Genomic DNA, 20,761 nt, shown 5'->3' on the forward strand with positions numbered 1-20,761 from the left:
TACTTTAATGTATTCTTGTAGGGATCCAGATGTGGATTTTTGGGGTGGGTCGATCCCCTATGTGTCAAAGATCAACTGTTATCATACTAGGACTGTTGAGAACAATGAATAGGTATGAGGTTGAAGTGGGTCAGCTGAAGATGTGTTTGCTTGCCTCGTGGGTCTTGTTTCTGTTGTTTGTGCTGTTTTGGAATTAGGAATTAGAGTGTAGGGCTTTTTTGTTGGTAATAACCACTTGAAAATGTTGTCTTTTGGTGCTAGAAGGTTTAATTGTGGTTTATATATGTTGTAAGTGTTGTCTTTTGGATCATTGGATATGTAATGCTTTTAAGACAATGGGAAGTGTAATGGTTTTATCTTTTTATGAATATGAAATTATAAAGGTTTTATCTTGACATGATATGCAAGTGTAATGGTTTTTCTCTATGCTTGAATATGCAATTGTAATGGTTTTACATGCATATATTAAGTGCATTTCCATAACATCTTCATGCTTTGACAATACAAAATAAACCAATAACAAACTACATTACCAAAAGGGCACCATAACAGATTAATGCCAAAACACAATCATTACCAACAAAGGGAATTAAATTACATTACCAAAACATTGGAGTACATTGTTCCATAAAAGGGCATCAAAGTACATAATCAAAATGGAACCAAAAAAAGGCATCAAAGTACCAACTAAAGTGCATTATCAAGGCTTCACAAACATAAACAACTTAAGTACTTACACATCAATTCCCATATTTGGCCTTGCAGGTCCTGGCATTGTGACCCTTTTGCTTACACTTACTACATGTCACAGTCAAAAACTTCCTGCTGAGTTATTGAGTTTCATTATCATTTTGACTTTGACTGTTTGCTTGCCTCTTACGTTGTTGGATTTCAATCCTTTCCTCTGCTGTAATCCTCCTTTTCTTCACCACTTGCCATTGTTTTTTCACCACCTTCCCAATCCAAGTTAAGCTTTCTACTACAAGAAGATGCCCCTTTACTATGTTTCCAACCTTTAGATCTACTAAATTGATGTTGTAGTAGAAAGCTTAACTTGGATTGGGAAGGTGGTGAAAAAACAATGGTAAGTGGTGAAGTTGATAAAGGTAAGGATGTTGAGCCAATGCATCCTGAGTTTGTTGTAGTTGATGCAGAAAAAGAGTTAAACAAAGAGAATGATGTGAACAAATCCAATGGTGAGGGTGTAGAAGGATTTGCAGATGAGGGGTATAGGGTTGTCATGGATAATGATCCTCAAGGAGTCAATGAATTTTCAACTAACATCAACATAGATGATGAGTTAACGAGAAACTTTCAACCTTTTGAAGGGTTTGAAGACCAAGATAGCATCCCATTTAATGGGTTTGAAGGGCAAGATAATATTCCTTTCAATGATGAGTGGAGACAAGAGGAGCCTGATGACATTGAGTTTGAGAATCAAAACAGTGAAGATGAAGATAGTGACTTTATGATTGATGAGGACAACATAATTGAAGATGTTGAAGTTGACATGGAGGATTTCAATCTAAATATTGATACAGAAGCAGAGTTCAATGGATGTCAAAGTTTGGGTGGTCAAAGAAATGAAGATAGTGATGAAGAAGAGGATATGGAGGTAATTGATAATGACGAGTGGGATTCACTAAGTGATGACTCAGGGGACAACAGGAAAAGAAGAGAAATGATCAAAGAGTTGGGGAAACAAATATTATGTTCTGCTGGTGAGGTGCACAAGGTAGCTTTTCATATTGGGCAGAAATATAAAGCCAAGAAAGAATTGAAAGATAAAGTCGACCTGCATGCTTTAGAGACAAGGAGGAATATCTCATTCACAAAAAATGACAAGAGTAGATTAACAACTGTTTGTGATGGAACTGTAGTTGTAAATGCAAGTGGGGTAGGTGGACCTACCTCTGGGAAAAAGGTAAAGGGTAAAGATGTAAACTCAGATAAAGTTAAATGTACATGGAAACTTCATGCATCTAGGTCAAGTGAATAGGACTATTGGTTTATTAAGACCTATAATCAGAAACACATCTGCCTCCAAACACGAAAAATCAGATCTTGCACAACAACATTTCTTTCCAAACATATTATGGATCAGATTGAAGCTAATCCTGGCCTTCCTGTTCGTGCCCTACGAGAGCAACTCCAATCAACATATGGAGTTAGTATTTCAGAAGAGAAAGCATTTAGGGCAAAAGCATTAGCCACCAAAAATGTTGCAGGAGATTACGTAAAGCAATATGCAGCTTTGAGAGAGTATGTACTAGAGCTACAAAAGACAAACGAAGGTACAACTGTAAAGATTGATGTGGTTTCTGAACCTGTGGTTTCATCCCCAACCAGGCAATTCAAAAGGATATACGTGTGTTTAGGTCCTTTAAAGAAAGGATTTAAGGCAGGTTTGAGAGAATTTTTAGGCTTAGATGGAGACTTCATGAAGAGACCTTTCCCATGTCAAATACTAAGTGCAGTTGGTGTTGATTCCAACAATGGAACCTACCCATTGGCATATGTTGTTGTTGAAAATGTAAACACTTCAAGTTGGAAATGGTTTCTTCAGTGTCTTGCAGAAGATATTGACTTGTATTCAAATTCCAACTTCACCTTTATCAGTGATAGACAGAAGGTACTATGGTTACATTTAATATTGCATACTAGGATTTCATTACAGACTAATGCTAATTACTTATTTTGTTTTGGTGAAAACAAGGTCTTCTACCAGCCATAGAATAATTGTTTCCTAATGCAGAACACAGGTTCTGTATTAGACACATATACCAGAACATGAGGAAGTTATTTAAGATTACAGAGTACAAGGAGTATTTTTTGAGGTGTGCTACAGCCACCACCATACCAGAGTTTGAAGTTGTAATGGTAGAGCTAAGGAATTATGACGTAGAAGCATATCAGTGGCTCCTGAAAATCCCTCCACATCATTGGGCTAGAAGTCATTTTTCAGGTATTTTCTCAATTTGTTGTCTTTTTTTTATTATAGTATAGATATGCACTAACTGTTATTTTGTTAATGAACTACTAGGAAGGGCAATTTCAGACATGTTATTGAATAACCTTTGTGAAGTGTTCAATAGCAAACTTGTGAAAGGGAGAGACAAACCCATTATCAACTGTTTGGAGTTTATCAGAGAGTACCTTATGAAGAGAGTATGCAATGTGATGATGTAACATCCAAAAATTTTACGCCAAAATTAAACTTTTTCAATCATAAATAAGACCAAATAGTAATTGTTTACAAAAATGTTTTCAATCATTATTCATCAGAGTGTCCCAATAACCAGATCATAAGGATGAGGAGCGGTACGGTCACGCCTTCGCCTTGCCATTACCTCCTGAAGTACCTGAAACAATAAACTGAAAACTGTAAGCCCGAGAGCTTAGTGAGTTACCCCCAAAATACCAACACCACACTGATAATACCATAACCGTAATAATCAATCAATCATCATGCATACTGGGCCATCGGCCTGACTGGACCGCCCTACAGGGCCTTCAGTCCAACTGAATCTATATCGAGCCTTCGGCATGACTGGACCGCCACGTGGGCCTACAGTCTTCCCGGACCGCTCATAGGGTGTGTTGGCCTTCAGCACAAAGCAGGACCGCCTCAACCCAAGCAACAAGCAAATAACCATGTGCGCATAACTAACATTTACTGGCATATACAAACAACGAACATATCTATCTCACTAATTACCGAACATAGCAATCTCTCATAACTAGAGCACTGACCTAACAGGTCACTAACATATCAATCCCTACGGATCATAAAAGCATAACATACTGCCTATCCTGATTCTGATCTAACAGATCATATCCACATGTAGCATACCATAACGATAACAACTAAAAAGGGCCGGCCTTGGTGCCTTAGACCCTATCGATATAGTGAGGATAACTCACCTTGCAGATGTCGACTCGGTAGATAAACTTCAACCCTCGGATCACTGCTACAAACTCCACCACCTATTACCATAGTATAATCATACCCATAAGCCAACTAATCAATCCCAGTCAAAGTCAAAGTCATTAGTCAAGGTCAACAGTCCATGTTGACCTCGACTCGCCGAGTACCCCCGACTACTCGTCGAGTTCCTTGAAGTACTAACCCACTCGCCGAGTCACCTGAGTGACTCGTCGAGTTCCTTTGGTTTACGATCGAGACCCTAAGGCCACTCGTCGAGCTTCCTTCCTTCAACTCGACAGTTACCCGCGCATACATAAGTTGGGGCAACCTCATCCGACTCGCCGAGTTGTTCATCCACTCGTCGAGTCTACGGCAATCTTCATTGGACTCGCCGAGTTGTTCTTCCAACTCGCCGAGTTCATGCCTATCTTCATATGACTCGCCGAGTCGACCATGCAACTCGCCGAGTCCCTTCAGTCCTTTTTGCCATACAGACTCGTTTGAGCCATGCAGCGGCTCCAAACTACAGATCCAAGCTTCTAAGGCATGCTTTTCACGTAAAGTTGCAAACTTTACGTGCATGCATAGCTACAAAGGCTCTTAATGTCAAATCCAAGCTTACAATGGGGGTTTCATACTCAAAGAGGTTTCATACATGACCAAAATCGGAGCTTTATGACTCTAGAACCCAATAAGGTTACAGATCTGAAGTTACAACTTCAGATCTAGCTCATATCCCACATTACCATCTTAACCAAACCATAAAAACCCTAGATCTCAACCAAAAGTGGTCTAGAAAGGAAAAGGAGAAAAGGTGACGACTTGATACCTCCAAATGATGCTATGTGAGGTAGATTTCTGATTTCCCACACTTCCTTGCTCCTAGCCTTTTGTTCCCCAAGCTCCTCTTCTCAAAAGATCTCCTCTCCAAAGCTTTACACACACAAGAATGATACACCACACGAATTAGGGTTTTCTGAGTTCTCAAAGGACTGCAAAGAGGCCAAAGGAGGCTTATGCTTCCTTAAATAGGGTGCAAAACCCCGGGATTTAGGGTTTCCTCTGCCAGCTCCTACTCTTCGAGTCCCTTCATGGACTCGGCGAATAGGTCACTAAACACGCGTACCAAACCCGTTGCTACTTGACGAGTAGGGCAACCAACTCGTCGAGTAGGCCTTGAAACCAATTAAATTCTTATTTAAACAATACCTGAGAATCGGGGCGTTACAATTCTCCCCCACTTGAACTAGACTTCGCCCTCAAAGTCTGCTGGAATAAACAATGCCGGGTAATGCTCCCTCATTTCCACCTCCGGCTCCCACGTCCACTCGGATCCTCTCCGATGCTCCCACTGCACTTTTACCAAAGGTATCTCTTTATTCCGCAAAATCTTCTTCTTCCTTTCCAAGATGGCTACAGGCCTCTCTACGTAATTCAGGAGCTCATCGACCTGAATATCATCCATCGATACTACTGTCTCCTGATCCATAATACACTTCCGCAATTACGAAACATGGAACGTGCTATGAATTCGGCTGAGCTCCTCCGGTAGCTCAAGCCTATAAGCCACCTTGCCAACCCTGGCAATAATCCTGAACGGCCCAATATAACGGGGACCCAATTTTCCCCTCTTCCTGAAACGGATCACAACCTTCCAGGGTGAGACCTTCAGAAGTACCATGTCACCAACCTGAAACTCTAAATCCGATCGGCGTCTATCAGCGTAACTCTTTTGCCGACTCTGAGCGGTCTGCAGCCGCTGTCTGATTTGTTGGATCTTTTCGGTAGTCTGCAAGACTACCTCTGTCCGACCCATCACTCTGTGTCCAACTTCACCCCAACAGAACGGGGTTCTACATCTCCGACCATACAACAGCTCAAAAGGCGCGGCGCCAATACTGGAATGATAGTTGTTGTTGTAGGCGAACTCTGCCAGCGGTAGGTGAGAATCCCAGCTCCCACTGAAATCAATAACACACGCCCTCAACATATCCTCGAGGGTCTGAATGGTCCGCTCGCTCTGACCGTCGGTCTGCAGATGGAATGCTGTACTAAAGTGCAGCCGCGTACCCATTTCCTCGTGGAACTTCTGCCAAAAACGGGAAGTAAACCTGACATCCCGATCGGAGACAATGGAGACTGGAACCCCATGGCGAGAGACAATCTCGCTGACGTACATATCGGCCAATCTCTCGGCCGACGAACTCTCCTGTATGGCCAAGAAATGGGCACTCTTGGTCAATCGATCCACGATGACCCATATAGCATCAAGCCCCTTCGCCGTTCTTGGCAACTTGGTAATAAAGTCCATCGTGATCTGTTCCCATTTCCACATGGGAATCTCCAAGGGCTGCAGTTTACCATGCGGCCTCTGATGCTCGGCCTTGACCATCGTACAAGTCAAGCACCTCTTGACGTACCAAGCAATTTCTCGCTTCATGCACGGCCACCGGTAGCTCAAACTCAAATCCCGGTACATCTTGGTGGCCCCGGGTGTATCAAAAAGTGAGACTTATGAGCCTCCTCTATCACTGTCTGTCGGACCCCTCCGGACATCGGAACCCAAACCCGACCGTGTCGGGTCAATAATCTGCGGCTATCCTGAACAAACTGGGCGTTCTCGCCCTTAATCCGCTCCATCTTCCAGTTCGCTGGTCTCATGCCCTCGACCTGAGCATCCCTAATCAAGCTCACAAGCGGGGAATCCACCGCTATCCTCATACACCTTGCTGGGGTAGAATACCCAACTGACTTGCGGCTCAAAGCGTCCGCAACCACATTCGCTTTACCAGGATGGTAAAGGATCTCACAATCATAGTCCTTGACTACATCCAGCCACCTGCACTGCCTCATATTCAGGTTCGGCTGATCCATGATGTGCCTCAAGCTCTTGTGATCCGTGTATATAGTACATCGGACCCCGTACAGATAATGCCTCCAAATCTTGAGAGCGAAGACCACCGCTCCCAACTCAAGATCATGCGTAGGGTATCTCGTCTCATGCGGCTTCAGCTGCCGCGATGCATAGGCTATCACTCGTCCCCTCTGCATGAGGACCGCCCCCAGACCTGTGATGGACGCATCACAAAATACTACGAAATCCTCGACTCCCTCGAGGAGCGTTAACACTGGCGCCTCACACAAACATCGCCGGAGGGTCTCAAACGCCCTCTGCTGCTCAGGGCCCCACTGGAAATCCACCCCCTTCCTCGTTAGACGAGTGAGGGGTACTGCAACCTTGGAAAAATCTTGAATAAATCTCCGGTAGTACCCTGCTAATCCTAAGAAACTCCTGATGTCGGAGGGAGATTTCGGAATCTCCCACTGCATAACCGCCTCGACTTTGGTCGGGTCGACCAAAATCCCCTCCTGGTTAACGAGATGTCCGAGGAACTGGACCTCTCGTAACCAAAACTCACACTTCGAGAACTTGGCATACAGCCGTTCTCGTCGCAGAACCTCCAGCAGCTCCCTGAGGTGCTCCTCGTGCTGCTCTCGGGTCTTGGAATACACCAAGATATCATCTATGAACACAATGACCGAGCCATCGAGCATCGGTTTGCAGACCCGATTCATCAAATCCATGAATACTGTCGGTGCGTTGGTGAGCCCAAACGGCATCACCACGAACTCGTAATGACCATAACAAGTCCGAAACGCGGTCTTCTCCACGTCTTCCTCCCTCACCCTGACCTGGTGATACCCGGATCTCAAGTCGATCTTGGAAAACCAAGATGCACCCTGCAGCTGATCGAAAAGATCATCTATCCTGGGAGTGGATAACGGTTCTTCACCGTTAGCTTGTTCAACTCCCTGTGGTCGATGCACATCCTGTGCGAACCGTCCTTCTTCTTGACGAAGAGGATCGGTGCTCCCCATGGGGAACTACTCGGACGAATAAACTGCTTACCCAGCAGCTCCTGCAACTGAGATGACAACTCCTGCATCTCTGGCGGTGCTAGTCGGTACGACGCCTTAGCGATAGGGGCCGCCCCCGGCACCAAATCAATCCTGAACTCCACCTGCCTCTCCGGAGGCACTCCAGGTAACTCCTCTCGAAACACGTCGGCAAACTCTCTAACCACCGGGACCTCTGAAACTGAAGTCTGATCCCTGACCCGCGTGTCCACCACACACGCTAAATAACCTGCACATATGTGCTGAATACACTGTTGAGCCCTGGCGGCCGAACAAAACCCTGATCCTACTCTGGTGCCCTCACCATATACCACCAGTTCTCCCCCACTTGTGGTTCGAACTACTACTCGCCGCTGTCCCTCACAGTCGATCATGGTGCCAAACCGGCTGAGCCAATCCATCCCTACGATCACACATACTTCCCCCATGGGAATAGGAATCAAATCTATCGGGAATGATACCCCGAAAATCTCCAGCTCGCATCCCCGGTAAACTGAAGAAGAAGAAATCCCGTGCTCGTTGGCGATTGAAACTCGCAACGGACACTCAAGCTCATCGACCGACACACTGAACTCTCTACTGAAAGTCTGAGATACAAACGACCGACTCGCCCCCGAGTCAAATAAAACCAATGTAGGCAAATATTTTACTAAAAACGTACCTAAACACAGGTACCAACGATAAGCACAACATAGATAAAATGACTGAAACAGAAAATAGAAACATACCAGCAACCACATCCGGTGCTGCCTTGGCCTCCTCGACCGTGAGATGGAAGGCGCACCCCTGAGCCTTCGGAAGCTCCGCCTTGACTGGCCTCCCATCCCCAATCCTAAAAGTAACCGGTGCGGATCCCTGCGTCGGCTTGGCAGCGAGCTGCGGGCAGTTGGTCTTCACGTGACCAACCTGATGACAATGATAACAAATCCTCATATCTGCTGGAGGGGCGGACTGGCGACAATCCCTGGCATAGTGCCCCTCCTTGCGACATTTGTGGCAACCACCTCCTGCTCGAAAAATCCCTGAATGACCCCTGCCACACTTTCCACAAGTGCGGCTCTGCTGACCCCCGGTCCGAGTATCAGCGGTCTTGGACCGCTTAGGTGCCGGCTGCGACTGTGCCAGAACCTGACGCTGCTCCTTCAACTGCAGCTCTATCTCCAACTCGTGCCGCCTCGCGGCTTCCTGAAGATCTAAAAGAGTCTCACAACGTTGCGTAGCAACAAACTGTCGAATATCAGTCTTGAGCATACTCAGATAACGAGTTATCTAAGACTGCTCTGAAGCAAACTCCGGGAAGAACATAGCCCTCTCCGTGAACATACGAGTGATCGCCATCACTGACTCCCCATCCTGTCTCAATGTCAAAAACTCCTCAGCAAGCCGCTCCCGCTCAACGCGTGGAACGTAGCGGGTGTGGAACATATCCCGGAACTGCTCCCAAGTAACAGCAGCTCGCTGATCATCAGTGTACGACCCTGTCGTCAATCTCCACCAGTCCTTTGCCCCAAGCCTCAGCAGGTTCAGGGCACACCTGACCTTATGGTCAGCAGGACATGAACATGTGAAGAAACATCCCTCCACGTCAGATAACCACCTCATAGCCCTGATCGCATCTTGTGTACCATCAAACGTCGGGGGCTTCGTGTTATCGAAGTCCCGGTACCGGAAAGCCCTGCCGGCTCCTCCTCCAACCCCTGCCGCAGTTACAGCCGAAGTGGCTGCAGCGGCAGCTGTCTCTGCTAGAGCTGCATAACGCTCATCAAAGTACTCAACCATTGCGGTCTTAATCGACCCAAACATCTATGGCAGCTGTGCTCGGAATGCTGCGGCAATCTCGTCGTGCATAATCTCCCGGATCCTGGCATCCAACTCCTCGATCCCTATCTGTACCACGGGCTCAGGTGCTATCGGCACCTCTGACCCTCTGTCTCCCGATCCTGATCCTGATCCTGATCCGGATCCAGTAGCAACAAGTCTCGTCACCACAATACTAAAATATATATTCAAGTCATCAGATAAATAACATAATATCGGGAGACCAAAACCCACAAACCCTAGGGGTTGTGACTTCCTTGCTACGCGTATGGGTCCTGTGCTTTCAATAGTACGGGACCATACTACCTTCCACGCCTACCCATATTTGTCTCAAGTATCACCACAACACCCTAACACTATCATCAACATAATATGCGCTCAACCCTTACTCCTAGGGAAACATCGCCTATCCCACAACTGATCTCACAACTCCTCACAACCCACACATCCATGAAACTTTCATCAACCCCTGCAGTGCTAGTGCAGGCTAGTTGCTCATAACTCTGGACCCAATAGACTTTCGAATATCCAATCTGATCCGTGGACTGGATCAAACATTCTCAGACTATAAGATCTTGATTACGCGCAGCCGTGGCGCCTACACTAACGACTACAGTAATGATGTCAATTCCATATACAAGAAACCCTAGGCTAGTAGGCATCACATAATCAGGAAAGTCTATCATGCGATTCCTGAAGTCCCTTAGCCTAGCACTAGCATGCTGTTCTAACATATCATAATAATTGTATGGTATTTTGGGGTTTACTTACAGGCTCCGGCTGATCGTACCCTCTGCATCCTCCATCCTTTATTTTGAAAACCATTTTAGAATTTATTTTGAAAATTTCCTTGATTTGAGACTGGGTTCACACGTCTATTTCCCCCAATTCACTCAAACCAAGGCTCTGATACCAACTTGTAACATCCAAAAATTTTACACCAAATTTAAACTTTTTCAATCATAAATAAGACCAAATAGTAATTGTTTACAAAAATGTTTTCAATCATTATTCATCAGAGTGTCCCGATAACCAGATCATAACGATGAGGAGCGGTACGGTCACACCTTCGCCTTGCCATTACCTCCTGAAGTACCTGAAACAATAAACTGAAAACTGTAAGCCCGAGAGCTTAGTGAGTTACCCCCAAAATACCAACACCACACTGATAATACCATAACCGTAATAATCAATCAATCATCATGCATACTGGGCCATCGGCCTGACTGGACCGCCCTACAGGGCCTTCAGTCCAACTGAATCTATACCGAGCCTTCGGCATGACTGGACCGCCACGTGGGCCTACAGTCTTCCCGGACCGCTCATAGGGTGTGTTGGCCTTCAGCACAAAGCAGGACCGCCTCAACCCAAGCAACAAGCAAATAACCATGTGCGCATAACTAACATTTACTGGCATATACAAACAACGAACATATCTATCTCACTAATTACCGAACATAGCAATCTCTCATAACTAGAGCACTGACCTAACAGGTCACTAACATATCAATCCCTACGGATCATAAAAGCATAACATACTGCCTATCCTGATTCTGATCTAACAGATCATATCCACATGTAGCATACCATAACGATAACAACTAAAAAGGGCCGGCCTTGGTGCCTTAGAACCTATCGATATAGTGAGGATAACTCACCTTGCAGATATCGACTCGGTAGATAAACTTCAACCCTCGGATCACTGCTACAAACTCCACCACCTATTACCATAGTATAATCATACCCATAAGCCAACTAATCAATCCCAGTCAAAGTCAAAGTCATTAGTCAAGGTCAACAGTCCATGTTGACCTCGACTCGCCGAGTACCCCCGGCTACTCGCCGAGTTCCTTGAAGTACTAACCCACTCGCCGAGTCACCTGAGTGACTCGTCGAGTTCCTTTGGTTTACGATCGAGACCCTAAGGCCACTCGTCGAGCTTCCTTCCTTCAACTCGACAGTTACCCGCGCATACATAAGTTGGGGCAACCTCATCCGACTCGCCGAGTTGTTCATCCACTCGTCGAGTCTACGGCAATCTTCATTGGACTCGCCGAGTTGTTCTTCCAACTCGCCGAGTTCATGCCTATCTTCATATGACTCGCCGAGTCGACCATGCAACTCGCCGAGTCCCTTCAGTCCTTTTTGCCATACAGACTCGTTTGAGCCATGCAGCGGCTCCAAACTACAGATCCAAGCTTCTAAGGCATGCTTTTCACGTAAAGTTGCAAACTTTACGTGCATGCATAGCTACAAAGGCTCTTAATGTCAAATCCAAGCTTACAATGGGGGTTTCATACTCAAAGAGGTTTCATACATGACCAAAATCGGAGCTTTATGACTCTAGAACCCAATAAGGTTACAGATCTGAAGTTACAACTTCAGATCTAGCTCATATCCCACATTACCATCTTAACCAAACCATAAAAACCCTAGATCTCAACCAAAAGTGGTCTAGAAAGGAAAAAGAGAAAAGGTGACGACTTGATACCTCCAAATGATGCTATGTGAGGTAGATTTCTGATTTCCCACACTTCCTTGCTCCTAGCCTTTTGTTCCCCAAGCTCCTATTCTCAAAAGATCTCCTCTCCAAAGCTTTACACACACAAGAATGACACACCACACGAATTAGGGTTTTCTGAGTTCTTAAAGGACTGCAAAGAGGCCAAAGGAGGCTTATGCTTCCTTAAATAGGGTGCAAAACCCCGGAATTTAGGGTTTCCTCTGCCAGCTCCTACTCGTCGAGTCCCTTCATGGACTCGGTGAGTAGGTCACTAAACACGCGTACCAAACCCGTTGCTACTCGACGAGTAGGGCAACCAACTCGTCGAGTAGGCATTGAAACCAATTAAATTCTTATTTAAACAATACCTGAGAATCGGGGTGTTACAGATGAAGGTGTTAAACAAGTGTCAAGGTCCACTAACTCCAACTGGTACTAGAATTTTGGAAGCAAACACAACACTTGCTAGTAAGTATCATGCACGATGGAATGGGGGACAAAAGTATCGGGTTAAAGGTCCATGGAATGATCAACATGTGGTGAACATGGAGAAAATGGAGTGTAGTTGTAGAAAGTGGGAGCTTACTGGAATTCCTTGGAAGCATGCAATTGCAAGCCTAAATGAAATGGCAGACAATAATGAAAAGGTGGGAGAACTATACACCTATGTGCATAAGGTGTATTGGCTTGATACATGGAAAGAGATGTACTCCTTCAAGGTGGAGCCTATCAAAGGTAGAGCCATGTGGCCTAAGAGTGACTGCCCAACAACTCTTGTGCCTCCACCTCACAACAAAGCTATAGGCAGGCCAAAAAAGAAAAAGAGGATTACAACAGAGGAAAGGATTGAAATCCAGCAACGTAAGAGGCAAGCAAACAGTCAAAGTCAAAATGATAATGAAACTCAATCACTCAGCAGGAAGTTTTTGACTGTGACATGTAGTAAGTGTAAGCAAAAGGGTCACAATGTCAGGACCTGCAAGGCCAAAGATGGGAATTGATGTTTAAGTACTTAAGTTGTTTATGTTTGTGAAGACTTGCTAATGCACTTTAGTTGGTACTTTGATGCCTTTTTTTGGTTCCATTTTGATTATGTACTTTGATGCCCTTTTATGGAACAATGTACTCCAATGTTTTGGTAATGTACTTTAATGCCCTTTGTTGGTAATGATTGTGTTTTGGCATTAATCTGTTATGGTGCCCTTTTGGTAATGTAGTTTTGTTATTGGTTTATTTTGTATTGTCAAAGCATGAAGATGTTATGGCAATGCACTTAATATATGCATGTAAAACCATTACAATTGCATATTCAAGCATAGAGAAAAACCATTACACTTGCATATCATGTCAAGATAAAACCTTCATAATTTCATATTCATAAAAAGATAAAACCATTACACTTCCTATTGTCATAAAAGCATTACATATCCAATGATCCAAAAGACAACACTTACAACATGTATAAACCACAATTAAACCTTCTAGCACCAAAAGACAACATTTTCAAGTGGTTATTACCAACAAAAAAGCCCTACACTCTAATTCCTAATTCCAAAACATCACAAACAACAGAAACAAGACCCACGAGGCAAGCAAACACATCTTCAGCTGACCCACTTCAACCTCATACCTATTCATTGTTCTCAACAGCCCTGGTATGATAACAGTTGATCTTTGACATATAGGGGGATCGACCCACCCCAAAAATCCACATCTGGATCCCTACAAGAATACATTAAAGTAGAAGAGTTATTGCATAACTACCGAAATATCATAACCTAATATGAGTTTGCTTACCATTTTAGGGCATGCATAGAAACGACGACCAGGGTTTCGTGAGGTCCATGAGGTTCGCACAACAACAACATTCCCACAGAAGCAGAGCACCATTTTTGAAGCTCGTAGCAGTAGAAGTAGATGAGAGACGAAGAAGAAGAAGACCTTTGTTGCTGCTTCTCTGTAAATCAAAATGAAGAATAAGAAGGGGATTGCGTATGAGTATGTATATAAAGGAGAAATATGATATTATTTAAAATAAGGACCTAAAATGACCTCACATGGAGGGCACGTGATGGCATTAACGGCTCCGAACAAACGGACAATGACGGAATGGACTAAAAACCCATGAAAACCTTGATTTTGGATCTTCGGTGCAAGCTGGGAACTTTTTGGACCCCATCCAAAGGTTTTGGCAAACCACAAGGACCAAATTTGCAGTTTTGTCTTTTTAAAAATGTTGCTAGATTTTACGAGTCGATATCCGGTTGGGGCTTTGTGTTTATAATTTGAAAACTGATAAGTGCTATTTTTTGGGGTAGAGTTTCCTCCATTTATAATTTTTTTTGAGAAAAAGTAGAGATTTGTCTATTTTTTCCGAAAGCACGTCTTCGCAACTCGCTTTTTCGGATGAAGACGCCACATGTTTTGCTTTGTCCCTTTCTGGTGGTTGTCGTAGTTGGACTTTCGGTGGACCCTCCCCATCGGTGTCGTCGAAATCATCATTAAAATCGAGACCAAAACCCACATCCAACTCAGAAGTTCTCGACCTTTTGTTGGAGTCGGTGGCCGATTCCGAATGCGCATTCTTTGGATTAAGGACCCATTTTGGACCCTTACGACAAATATCCCATGCTTTTTTGTGGCCGAATGGTTTACCATTATTGGTAAGCTTTTATTGGTAGCATGTGGTTGTAAGAATATTGAAATCGTTGTTATCACTTTTGTGCATGTTTTTAAGATTATCAAATATGCCATTAAATTTAGTGTAAACCGCTCGTAGGTCACGCCATTTCCATTGATCGCGTCGTAGGTCCGCTTTGTTTGCGTTCCTAATAGCGCGTGAAAGTGGTCCAAAACGCGATTCCAAAAACCTTCTCCCGATTGTGCGTTGCCTCTTTCGTGTCGTACGATATGAAAATCCAAGATTTCGATAAAGCTTCTTCATTTTCTTCGCTCCAACCCTTAGCTCTTTTTTTTTTTACCTTTTCCTTTCTGCTACCTTCTTCTAGATGATGTTTGTGTTTCTGGTACCCGTTCATCATCATAATTGTCGAGGTTCATAAGTTGAGATTGAGAAAGTGGGACTTGTGATGGTTGTGCTTTTGATTGTTGAGGTTAAGAATGTTGGGGTTGAAATTGTTAAGAAGATTGTTGTTGAAAAACTTAGAATTGGGGTTGATTGAATTGTTGTGGTCGTTTTTGTTGGTAGTAGTTTGGGTGGTATGGAAGGTTGGTGAATAGATATTGTTGTTGGATTGGAGATGTTAACCATTGCATGTAATTAAGATGTGCATATGGATTATTTGAGGTGTTTGGAGTGGATATGGTATTTTGATTTGGATCCATAATTTACAGGAAAAATGAGAAAGTAGAAAGATGTTGTGTGTTTTTGTAGTGTGAAATTTATCCTAATAAATCAAAATCATTTTTGACAAATATCATGTTTTTATTGCATTTGACATGTCATTTTCTAAGATTTTTTTATTTGAATTTTTTCCACTTGTCATTTTATTGTTTTTTCCGTTTTATTAAATTTCATATAATATTTAAATCCAATAATAAATGCATATCAATTTCATTAATGCAACTTTCCTTTTAATTTCTAAATTTCTAATTTGAATCCAATTATTTCATTTGTAAAGTAAAAAATAACAAATTGGACATTTCATTTCAATAATTCAATATTTCTTTTTCTCCTTATAAATTCAAACTTCCTAAATTTTTAGATCTTCCAATTTAACCTTTTATTTTGAATAAACTCGTGTAGTACACGAGTCTCACAACTAGTGTATATAAAATGATTGATATTTATAATTACATGATGTATGGTTTAAATTTGAAAATTAATTTTTTTTAAACACAAACGTATACATATTCAACATTCAACGGTGCAATTTTTGACCGTTTGAAAAAGTGTTCGTTGATTGGTCGTCTTCGAGCGTATATGGGTCACGTCACAACACACCCACGCTCCTTGGGGGCGGTATTCACGCGCGGATAGAGATAATGAGCCAGATACCACAAGTGCTTTCATCATCCATACTGGACAGCCTAACTTAAAAAAAAACAAGTGATTGTTTATTAATTATTAATCAAAAGGAAAAATAGAGTATACTAAGCTATATGTCTTGTAGTATTGAAAAATTGCATTTTGACAGGAACATGTAAAAATGTCTATAGTACTACGAAAATAGCTCATAGTATTGAGAAATTGTATTTTGATAGGATCCTTGTGATTGAGAAATACATTCGAGAATTTAAGTAGGTGGACCCACCGACCCATTTGGCAACATGTTTGGCATATTTCCCTACCTTTCGATCCATTTGATAGGGAAGGGGTTGAAATTTATGACTAACAGGGTCACTGTAAAAAATACCTTAAATATATATAATTTTAATAAACTTTTCTGTGTAAAAATGAAATAAGATCTTAAATGAATCACTATTAAGTATTAACATTATTTTTATATTATTTTTTGTTTGACAAAATAAACTATGAGGGAGCTATCATTTGTTAATTTTCCAAAAAAGAAAAAAAAAATCAGTATTTAAAATCTGAAAGTTATTTATATAAACTTTGTTCATTTTAATCAACAAAAATGTATTGCAAGGTTGGGTGTGGAGTGTGGGGTGGGGTTGGTTGTTTATAGCTGTCAGAGTAGTTTATCTTGTTTGCTACCGTATATTGTGTTCTCCGTCAACAAGGCGTCAACGAATCCTTAAATCTTAATCCTTATCTTCTTCTTCTTCCTCTAAATTCCAAATTCAATTCAATCATTACATCCAAATTCACAATCAATCTCACCAGAAGAAATGTGTTGTTGCGGCGGTGATGACGACGACTGTAGATGCAGACCGTTAGGGTTTCTCTTAGGCCTACCGTTCGCCTTCGTCGCCCTCATCCTCACTATCATCGGCGTCGTCATCTGGATCGTCGGGTAACTCTCTCTCTCTCTCTCTCTCAATTTTGTAGCGTTGTCAACAATTTTTTGAATAAATTATGAAGCGAATTTTAGATTGAACAAACGGAAATATCAACGAGAAGTCGAGTAAAGTTTTATGTTGTGATTTTTTTTTTAAATGATTTGTGAAAGCGAAATCATAGATCGAAGAACAAGAAGTGTAAACTGAAAAAACAAAAAAATAAAGTCGTAGATTGAAGAAGATGAAATGCTAAATTGTGATTTGGATTCGATATGTTTACAGGTTGATCTTGAGCTGTTTATGCCCTTGTTGTTTCTGTGTAACGGTGATCGTAGAGTTGGCGATATCGTTGATTAAAGCTCCATTCTCTGTGATGAAATGGTTTACTGAACAAATTCCTTGTTAGATCCTTTTGTTTGCATACATGAATATGAAATCTGAACCATTTTATCTTTTGTATAATTCTTCTCAATAATTTATTCTATATTTTTTCCTTGGAGAGTTGTATACGTTTTGAAATTAATTATTACATATTAAATATTAAATAATCATAATAAGATGATATGTAGTAAACATCTACTAATCCACGTATCTTTATTATTCAAGAAATTAATATGTAGAACGACTAAAAAGGGTATATTTTATTGATCTTGAAATATCTAAATTTAATGCATAGCCTCTTATTTCCTACAAAGTATAATAGTATCTTTTATTATATATCTGTCAATAATTTCAACAATAATTTGTTTTTCTTAATAGATATGTCAGCTAATGGGAATATGGATATAAAGTCTCTAAAATAGGGGTTAAACATAAACAGTAATTTAGTTTTCTCTAAAATAATTGGTTTTGTGGCGATTTGTATACAAATGATTATCTAACTAATTTGTTTTAGTTTGGATAAAGTGATTTAATTATTAAATGTGGTTTGATTAACCTAACCAAACCAAAAAGAAAATCTTGTTTAAACCACTTTATAGGACCAAAAAAGAAAATCAAGAAAAGAAATCCGACGCTCTACTTGTTCAAGGGGGGGATTTTGATGAGTCTGATCAAAGAGACTGTCACATCTATCATTCATCATCCTATTTGTTGGTTTATATAAATCTTATTTATATACAAATTATAAATTTTTTTAACGGCAAATCTAACCTATTTCTACTAAACTATTCATTACACCACCTATATTCTGAACGAGACTTGAACTCTCGACTTCAAGAAAGGAGAGCAACACTTTACAACATTTAAAGATCATATTTTGAACTAAACGGACATGGACAACAAACTTCTAGTGATTAGTGTTTAGGTCCAACACAATTAGGGTTTATGTATTTTTATATATTCTTATCTAATTGTCTTTTGAGTAATCAACCAATTTATTATTTATCATAGTATCAGAGTTTTAGGTTAAAACTCTACTACTGACCACAACCCGCAGCCGCCGCCCTCCGCAGCCGCCGCCCTCCACCTTCGGTAACATTCTCTAATAGTCGTCAGATGTGTCTTTATTATGCTCATTGTTTATATTTTTCTTCTTTTTTTTCTCCTAAATAATGATACAGTTATCGACGCTAAACCAGAGTTCCTTCCTCGACTTCTTCTACTGCCTCGTCTGCTTTTGTCTTCTCCTCGGATGACCCTTCTCCTCGGATAAACTCTTCTTTTTTGGATCTCTTTTCCGAGTCAGACTCTTCTGATGCTATTGTTGCCTCCCTCCGATGCTTCCTTCTTCGTTGGGCAACCTCTAATCTTCAATCATTCACACACTCTCTCTGTCAACATTGTAGTCGTCGATCTTGCCAGAATTGACTTCGTTCGTCGTTGCTCGAGCCTTTTTTCTTTCTCACCGTCTTTCTTCGGACTCCTCTGCTGTCGGTTCCATGATCGTCCATGTCGCCACCGCTCCTCTCTTTTTCTACAATGGAATACCCTCTGGCCGCCACTTCTTCTCTCTTCTTCTCCGACAAAAGCTAGTTAATTGTGCAATGAGTTTTATTTATCAAGTCAATTACTCCTTTACAACTCCAAAACTAAAAGTTGCTTGCTCAAAAGCAACAAGAAACCGCTAGAAAAAAAATGTTAGAGCGGACATTTAGAGTGGGTGCATAAGAGAAATATTGTTTGATGAATGGGTGTATCCAATGTTTTAAAAACCGGTTTGAACCGATCGGTCGAACCGGTTGGACGGGGAACCGGATCGAGCGGTTCAACAAGCAGCGATTCTATGTTTATTTCTGAACCGGAATGAACCGGCCAGTTTTTATATAAGCTCTCTGTTGAACCGGTTAAATTAAATAAAAACATATGAAAGTGAATCATTTTGCATAACAAACTTTGATGTTTTTTTTCACATTTATTTACAATTTTTTGAATAAAAACACATGACATATGTTATGAAGTTATTTAATACGTTTGTATTTATCTAATACTATATTTTGTTTATGTATTATACTTTATTTTCTTTTTGATTTACATGGATTGATGTAAAACTTATGTTTATGTGTTTTTTAGTGTATTTGGATTGATCTATAACTTGTATTTATATGTATTTTTAATGTTAAACTTGTGGATGTCTACGCATGTTGGAAAAAAAATAAAATTTATAGAAACCATTTGAACCGGCTATCGAACCGGTTGAACCGAAAATCGATTATCATACCGGTTCAACTTAAAAAAAAAACGGGTTTTCAAAATAATCAGTTTTTAAAACATTGGGTATCTATCTTGGTTGTTTTTGTCGAATAGAAGATGATTGCCCTGATCAAGACATTTACCAAGAGAAATAGCTTTAATCTATGTGAGCATTATTTAAACAACAAATTGAGTGGGTCCCTACTTGCCTAGAGAGGTCCACAACCACAAGGGTGGATGAGACTATTTAAGCAACACGAAGAAAACACCCATCTTATCCAATATATCCATCACTTTCGAACAAGATTCTTAATTATGAGATGATCCGACTAGGAGAGTATTAACTTTTTTACATACGTATTAAGGACCTTAGAATTTACAACCTCGTTTACATAAGTATTAATATTTTTTACAATTGTTAACAAACCCATAAACGAGTTGAAGAACAACAAAAGGACGTTTGGGCTTGTTTAAGCTTCTCTAACAAATGAGCCGAGTCATCCCAAACTTGAACTTGACGTCTTTACGATAGTGTCTACTGTAAAATGAGGTGGATGTTTGAAAGTTGAAAAAACTTCTAAATACCCAATTCAAGGTAGATATGCTCCAATGGTTTGTGAATTAAATTTGCACATCGACTTAGTTGTAAGTCAAACTACTGTTTTGTAGGATTTCTTTTATGACTTACAAGCAAGTCTAGGAATAGTTGTGAAAATAAGGTAAAGTCAAAAACCGATTTTTGATTTTGGTTAAAATGGGAGACGTATATAGTAAACTCATTACGTGCATTTTGTTTTGTTGCTCTCATCAGAATCAATAAAAGAAGGCATACATTTTTCTTGAAGCATTTTTTTGTTGATTTTCATTCCACAAACACTAAACACAATATTAGCATAACAACGTGTAGATGTTATTAACATAACAAATTGTATCGATAAAATTACCTATGTTCAATAAGACAAAGATATAAGAGTTTAATTAGTAAAATTAAGAACTTGAAAACTTAATCGATAAAGTTGAAAAATACATACTTTTTTTAG

The 20,761-nt window shown here is 41.1% G+C and overlaps 3 protein-coding genes across 3 annotated transcripts; all 3 read left to right on the forward strand.

Annotated features, from left to right (window-relative positions):
* Positions 1-2,095: 2,095 nt before the first annotated feature.
* On the forward strand, positions 2,096-3,189 carry LOC145126590 (uncharacterized). The gene is made up of 3 exons (XM_079061924.1): positions 2,096-2,632; positions 2,788-2,965; positions 3,044-3,189. Exons 1-3 carry the CDS (start codon positions 2,096-2,098, stop codon positions 3,187-3,189), a joined length of 861 nt encoding a protein of 286 aa, XP_078918050.1.
* Positions 3,190-12,556: 9,367 nt separating this feature from the next.
* Positions 12,557-13,168, forward strand: LOC145126591 (uncharacterized). The gene has a single exon (XM_079061925.1). It carries the CDS (start codon positions 12,557-12,559, stop codon positions 13,166-13,168), a length of 612 nt encoding a protein of 203 aa, XP_078918051.1.
* A 3,678-nt stretch (positions 13,169-16,846) lies between these two features.
* LOC145125166 (signaling peptide TAXIMIN 1-like) lies at positions 16,847-17,585 on the forward strand. Its single transcript, XM_079060659.1, has 2 exons — positions 16,847-17,104; positions 17,373-17,585. Exons 1-2 carry the CDS (start codon positions 16,980-16,982, stop codon positions 17,494-17,496), a joined length of 249 nt encoding a protein of 82 aa, XP_078916785.1. The 5' UTR covers positions 16,847-16,979; the 3' UTR covers positions 17,497-17,585.
* Positions 17,586-20,761: the final 3,176 nt, after the last annotated feature.

This window comes from Lactuca virosa, chromosome 7 (genome assembly GCF_052849685.1).
Source record: "Lactuca virosa cultivar CGN04683 chromosome 7, Lactuca_virosa_CGN04683_v6, whole genome shotgun sequence".
Classification (NCBI taxonomy): domain Eukaryota; kingdom Viridiplantae; phylum Streptophyta; class Magnoliopsida; order Asterales; family Asteraceae; genus Lactuca; species Lactuca virosa.